The sequence below is a fragment of the Lipotes vexillifer genome, unplaced genomic scaffold (genome assembly GCF_000442215.2).
Source record: "Lipotes vexillifer unplaced genomic scaffold, Lipotes_vexillifer_v1.1 scaffold589, whole genome shotgun sequence".
Taxonomy (NCBI): Eukaryota; Metazoa; Chordata; class Mammalia; order Artiodactyla; family Lipotidae; genus Lipotes; species Lipotes vexillifer.
In genome coordinates, this window is record NW_006796123.1 from 162,944 (window position 1) to 169,799 (window position 6,856).

The 6,856-nt window shown below is 41.8% G+C and overlaps 2 protein-coding genes across 2 annotated transcripts in view; one reads left to right on the forward strand and one right to left on the reverse strand.

Annotated features, from left to right (window-relative positions):
• Nucleotides 1-383: 383 nt before the first annotated feature.
• On the reverse strand, nt 384-4,891 carry MRPL32 (mitochondrial ribosomal protein L32). The gene is made up of 3 exons (XM_007468192.1): nt 4,761-4,891; nt 3,269-3,450; nt 384-843 (listed from the first exon to the last, which is right to left on the reverse strand). Exons 1-3 carry the CDS (start codon nt 4,888-4,890, stop codon nt 589-591), a joined length of 567 nt encoding a protein of 188 aa, XP_007468254.1. The 5' UTR covers nt 4,891; the 3' UTR covers nt 384-588.
• Nucleotides 4,892-5,087: 196 nt separating this feature from the next.
• The window catches only part of PSMA2 (proteasome 20S subunit alpha 2), a 10,985-nt gene continuing 9,216 nt past the window's right edge, over nt 5,088-6,856 (forward strand). Inside the window, exon 1 of the mRNA XM_007468193.1 lies at nt 5,088-5,170. Coding sequence (XP_007468255.1) covers nt 5,130-5,170 — 41 coding nt within the window. The 5' untranslated portion in view covers nt 5,088-5,129. The remainder of the gene's footprint in view (nt 5,171-6,856) is intronic.

Genomic DNA, 6,856 nt, shown 5'->3' on the forward strand with positions numbered 1-6,856 from the left:
TCATCTTGATTTAATGCAAAATGTCAAGAACTACGTCTAAGTAAAGGAACATGTCTCCTATAAAGTGCCATACAAAGGCCATTTTAATTTGCTAAAACAAACAAACAAACAAAAAAACCAAACAGAACGAACTTTTTCTTACTGCTACATCTACCATCTTAAAAAAGCGATACCCAGAATTTAAATAACCTATTTTCAGGTGTTACTTAAACAAAAGCATTTGTGTAAGTATTCTTGTAAGAAAAACCAGTGGCAAACAAACAAAACCAGAGCCCAGACGCATAATTCTGGCTACGAATTTTAAATTGTTTTATTTTTCTGTCCTGAAAATTCTGTTCACTAAAACTTCATAGTATAATAGAAACAGACACATAAATCCATTGAGCCTCTGCATAAACAAACATTTTCAGACTTTACTCCTGATACGTTCTTCAAATTACCCGCAAAAAACTAAGTGCTTATAAAGAATGTTTTAGGCTATGCTGATGATTTAAAAGCAAGCACACAACCAACATAAAAACAAAGAATTTTCCTCTTTTTCAGGAGAAACGTCTTGTGTGAAGTTATCCTCTAGAAACATGTTTGCTGTCAATTCTGGGTGAACCAGGATGGCCGCTTCCGTTCTCGCTCGATGATCCTCTTGCCCTGGTCTTGCTTGGAGGGTGTCTCCCCCAAGTACAGCACCACGGTCTCCACGGTAGGAGCCCTGAAAGGGCCTCCCTCTTGCTTCCCTATCTGTCGTCTGATTTCCGCTGTCTCTTTACACACCTTCTCATAGCAATAGCCACAGAGGACGTGTTTCTGTTTCAGGTGACCGCATTCAGGACAAACGTCTATATTGTTCTTAAAAAAAAAAACCAACCAAACAAAAACATTTTAACAAGAGGCAATATAACGCACACATCACTGACAGGAATGAGGCTTATATGTAAACTTTCTTGGAATGTCCATGCCGCACAAGGTCACAGGACCACCCAGTTCAACCTCATTTTAATAGGGAAACTGAGGACACACATTGATTTGAATTAGTAGAAAAATTGGGACTAGAATTCAGGTCTACCGACTTTGAATCTGGTACATTTTTACTTAAATACAACAGTCTTATTATGTGAAATGGTACTCCATTCCCCCATCCTCAAAAATTAAACATCTGATAAGGAGCCCATCAACACATTGGGGTGAACCACATACCCAGCATCTTAAATAAGACACCAAGGTAAAGGGAATTCACTTTTTCTTTCAGTCTATCCTGGGAAGCACAAGGTGATGAACACATTACAAGTTGGCTTCCCCTGGTCATCAGAGTGTAATTCAAATTCCTGTATGGAGTATAGCTGGTACGTGGTGTGAGTTTTCTTCCTATAAATGAACACTGATTATTCCTTAATGTAAAACTCCCTATATATTACAATTTGAGGGTATTTTCATGAGTTTTATATGTCTACCCAACTTTAGTTAGACAATTCTAACCTCTAAAGAAGTCCTTTCATTGTGTTCTAAAGGTAGGTTTGAAATATAAAGAAAAATAGTAAACGGGAACATCAAAGAAACTCTGAGCACTTCCGAAGATTAATCTACAAACATCTGTGAGGCAGACGACAAAAAGAACTCCATTTTCTGAAAGAAACAAAAAACCTTGCAAATCATTTGCTTCACCGACTTCTCATCTTACTCCAATACCTGGAAAACTGGATCGCACATCCAACTTTGAGGTATGGAAAAAATACCCACTGTCACTTGGTGCCCTTTTCCTAACAAATCCCTCAGCATAACACACTATATGTAGCAGAAAACAATTCACCAAAGGAAATGAATGCACAAGACGAGAGCTATTCTTTTCCCTCAGAAAAAACAAAGTCAGGGAAGTCATGTAACAGATCTCATTCCTATACTCTTAAATTCTCTCAACCAAATTGTATGAATGATTGGTGCCTCAATTAATGAAGTATTTTTCAGTTGCACATTTTAAGTCTGGTCCCAACTGTGACTCAATAATACTTTAGAGCTTAAGTTCTAAGGGTTTGGTTTAATACTGACCGTGGAGGCTCACGAAAGTCCATTTTCTGTCCCTGAGTTCCATCTGTACTGCCCCACTGCTGGGGAATGCCGTGGAGTAAACAGGAACTCAGATCACGGCTGTTAAAGCCATAAATTAACAGATCAAAGGTAAGAAATGCTGGGCTTCCCTGGTGGCGCAGTGGTTAAGAATCCGCCTGCCAATTCAGGCGACATGGGCTCGAGCCCTGGTCCAGGAAGATCCCACGTGCCGTGGAGCAACTAAGCCCGTGTGCCACAACTACTGAAGCCCACGTGCCTAGAGCCTGTGCTCCACTACAAGAGAAGCCACCGCAATGAGAAGCCCGAGCACCACAACGAAAACAACAGCAACTAGAGAAAAGTCCACGCACAGCAACGAAGACCCAACGCAGCCAAAAATAAATAAAATTAAAAAAAAAAAAAAAGGTAAGAAATGTTAACATTTTTGTTACTAGGTCAATGAAGAAAGTGTACCCATGGGACATGGTGGGGGCTGAGGAAGAAGAGCACTGAGATCTAGAACTCTCTGAGGATAGGAACACACACAAAGTTTCAAGAGAAGAATGTGACTTCAATAGGAGACTGCTAGGGTTCAAATCCTGCTTCACCTTTTAAGTCTGGGACCACGGGCAAATTCTTTTTGCCTCAGTTTCTTCAGCCTAAAACTGAGCAAAACAATATTTACTCTGGAGGGGTGCTGTGAGGATATGATGAGAAAATTCATGTAAAGTGCTCAGATACATCATCAGCACTTAATAGATATTAGCTATTTTTATTACTTGTCTAAGGATTTTCCTTCACAGTACCTTACTGGATACAGTGAAGTATAGAATAAATCTGTAAGGGCTAGTAAAACCCCATAATCGAATAGATCTATGCTTCTGACTTTAATTTTAGGGTCTGCCATAGTTAAAATGTTTATTCATATATGGTTCAAAATCACACAGCTTAGGACTGGCACAGCTCACAATACAAAAGTCACATAGACTCTTAACAACCCAGTCCTCTGTCCAGACTCTAAACTCCCTCCTTGACTATGTTCCTAAGACCTAGGCTACAAGACAGTAGATACACACGCGTACACAATGAGAATATTGTATTTAATTTAGGCCAGAGGAAGGTAGACATGTAAGATCTGAAAATAATTCACTCATGGGTTATGTGAATAAACCAAGAGAATATACGGTGGTGGACATGAGAAAAAGCACACCCACAAAAATCACCATCTTACCTTAACTTTAATAAGCTTTTGAGGGTTTCTTCTCCTACACCTGTTAACTTCAATGCTGCGCCTGTTTTTGGGAGCTGCCATCCAAAAGATGTTCTCCAAAAAGCTGGAAATCTCCTTACTTCCACTGGTATCATTTGCTGGTTCTGTACACATAGCTGGACCTTGGACCGCTAATGCTGGTCCTACAAAACAAACATGGAGATACAGAATCGGTTTCTAACTTCTAAATGACCATTTACAGGTATCATTCTCCTTAACAATCAACAATGATATATCAAAAGGCACATATAAAATATTACACTCAACAGGCATTTAACAGGAAACCTTAGTAGCTACTGAAATATAGTAAAGCTCACACATAAAGTAATTTTAAAGAACACAGAATTTTTCTTAGTGGCACCTGCTTAAATGAATCGGGTAAATTCTACCAAGAGTTTCTCATAATACAGAACTCAGGGGTTTAGTAGTAAACATGAATAAATCTAAGCTTGAGATTTCCAAAATCCACTTCCTACTGGCACTGAGATAACTGTTGATTGCCCTTTTATATTACATTCAAATTGGGTTAGCTCCTCAGTCATATCCTGGTAGGCCCTTTAAGTCACTTCGTTCTTCATAACATTTAATCTCAATCCCCGTCAGTTCTCTAAGGAAAAGAACTAGCTCATCACTCTTTGTAGAATATTAATTTATTTATGTGACCATCAACATTTCACTTTTGTTTTTAAAATTGTTTATAAAATCAGAGAGATTCCTTTACCCTCTCTTTGCAATATTCCTCAGACTTGCAACAGTTCTTTTGACTTTAGGAACTCTTAAAAATATACAAAGCTGTCTAGCACTTAACAACTTGTATTCCTTGTCAATATGTCTAACAGTATTGCTATGCATAGCCTGATGTAATAGCGCAGGCTCTGGAAGGTCTGTGTGACCTTGAGACCCTTCTGAGCCTACTTCTTCAGTTGAAAAGTGGAGACACCTAATGGGATTGTTGTGGAGATTATCTCAGGAAGCATATGTAGGCTTTGACATGTAGGGGGCTCACGGTTCAGACTGCCTGGGTATTATCATTATTATGTTCGGGATACCTTGGAAATCGAGTGGAATGTAAATGTCAAAGCAATGACAATTTTAACAACCAAGACACTTCCCTTTAAAATCAGTTTCCGGGGAAAACATGGGATCCGGATTCAACTTCACAAAGCTCAAACGCCACAGAGAGCAAATTGCTTTAGGGGGTGGGATGACTGGAAAGGAAAGATAAGAGAATCTAGATAGTGGCGTCTCTTGATGCTAAGCTAATGAGCTTCGGCTACATTCTGTGTACGAATGGGACGATCAGAGGACTTTTTTTCCTGTTTCTAAGTAAGTGAACGTCCAGGACAACGTCCCCTACGCGTGGCCGAAGATCAGGACGCGGGAGCCGGGCAGAGTACGAGCGGTGCCCACCACTCTGCCTGGGGTCCCCTCCCCGCCACCCCTCTCCACGTACCCCACTGAGGACTGGGAAAGCCTAGTCGGCTCTGCCGAAGTTTCCGCTGCAGTTGCTCCCAAAAGTTCCGGAGGAGTCCCTGGGCTGCGGGCCACAGCAGAACCTTCTGCAACTGCATGGCAGGCGCCATGTTGCTCGCCCGTAAACCACTCCCACCGGACCGCTGGGTCCCGCCCCTACCTCGAGCCTGCGCACACACGCAGAGTTGGGCAAACGCGCACCTGGAACTACAACTCCCAGCATGCCCCTGAAGCGTCTCTGACTTTCCTCCAATCAGAGAGAGGGAAAGGAAGGCGCGGGGAGGGGAAATGAAAAGAAACGGGCCGCAGTGCGCATGTGTGCGGAAGTGAGCTGGGTCTTCGGGTAAAGATGGCGGAGCGTGGTTACAGCTTTTCGCTGACTACATTCAGGTATGGAAGGGGCCCCGGAGGTCCTCCTCGTAACAGAGGTTGCAGGAACTCTGCTGACCCGGTTTTTACCGTCCTGGTCTCTGGCTTGGTGCTTCTGGAGGGCCCAATAGGGATTGGGGGTGGAAATGCCACTTTGCAAAGTCATTTGCAGGGCCCTCCCGCGGCCTGGGGAGCAGTAGTGCCTGGGGGCCGTGGGAACGCGAGTCGCGGGGTCCGGGGCGACCTTGACGCTGCTGGAGGTTGGGGCCCTCACCCAGGGATTTTCTTTAGCTTTGGAGATTAGGGAAGAAAGTAGCTTTGCATTAACTGTCTCCGGGTGTCCCGTTCAGAATTCAAGATTTCCTTCCTGACCGAAGTAGGCCTGATTCGGGAGTTTCTGGAGCTCGGAATCTTGGTCAGACCTATGGGGTCCCTTTTTCTCGGAAAGCCCTAACTTTACAGTTTGGTCCGAGTCTTAGTCTCCATTTGGTACTAATGTCTCTCGAAACCTCTTCCCGCTTTCGTTTTCTTTGGTGCCTCTACTGGAAGCTTAAGGACTGAAAGTGAAAGCGTTATTTATCTTTCTATTCTCTAGTCTTTGTAGGCGCCAAACTAGTAGGCTACATTTGCGTTTTGGCTGTTATTTTGGGAAGGGGATGTATTTATTTTTAAAAAAGATTGTAGGCTTTTTAATTTTAGAACAGGTAGATAAGTATATTTTTCAAAGTAAACTTGAGTTAAACTATCATCATTCCCAATGTAAGAAAACCGTCACTAAAGGATTTAATAAATCGACTGGGGAAGGATTCAGTTTGGCCATTTTCCTACAGACCAGTGATGCCCCGTTTAATTAAAATGTATTCTTATCTGACTGCTGAAGGCGAGTCGCGTCTGACTTGTTGAGGACTTTCTGTGTGGGTGGAGCTTAGTCCATCTCTTTGGGCTACCATCTGTGATAAATGTTATCTCAACACCTTACAGATGAGCTAACCACAGCTCAGGCAAATTAAATAACTCGTCCCTGGTCATAGGTGAGTAGCTGAGTTAACACGCAGACTGGGTTCTTTCTGACGACAAATTTAATACACTTTCCATTACTGTGCGACGTCTTCTTAAAATGCTAAAATACCTTACTTTTAATAAAAGGTCTTATCATATATGACAATAGGGAGCAATGTTTGCCAAGTAGTCACTGTTCCTATTCGTGAACAAAGCAAACCTGGACCTTTGTCTTTAAGAGAGTATTATCCTAGTGGAGCACCCAGAATTGAAACATAAAATAACTATGTGTTAGCAGGGAATGAATCTTTCTATAATAATTTTCCTTATTAAAACACACTCTTTTGTTTTTTAACATGATAGTGCATTTCTGTTTTAGATTAAAAAAATTGTTTCCAGCCTGTTGTACTCAGAGTTAAACTACTAAAGGTGGAATGACAAGAGACTATACTATAGGGGGTGTTCTTGTGGATTACATTATTTGGGGATATTGACAATAAGTGGATAAACAAATGGGTGCCTACTAATGCATTCTGAAGAATGTTTTTCCTTTACTCAGGAATTTTTATCAAGAGAGGGAGAAAGAAGGAACAAAACTTTAGATTGGGTAGTCAGGAAAGACCAGTGTTCTGGGGGACTGAAAGATGAAAGGGAGCCAACTGTTTGAAGATTTAGGGGTAGAGAGAGTTGCAGACAGAGGGAAGAGCG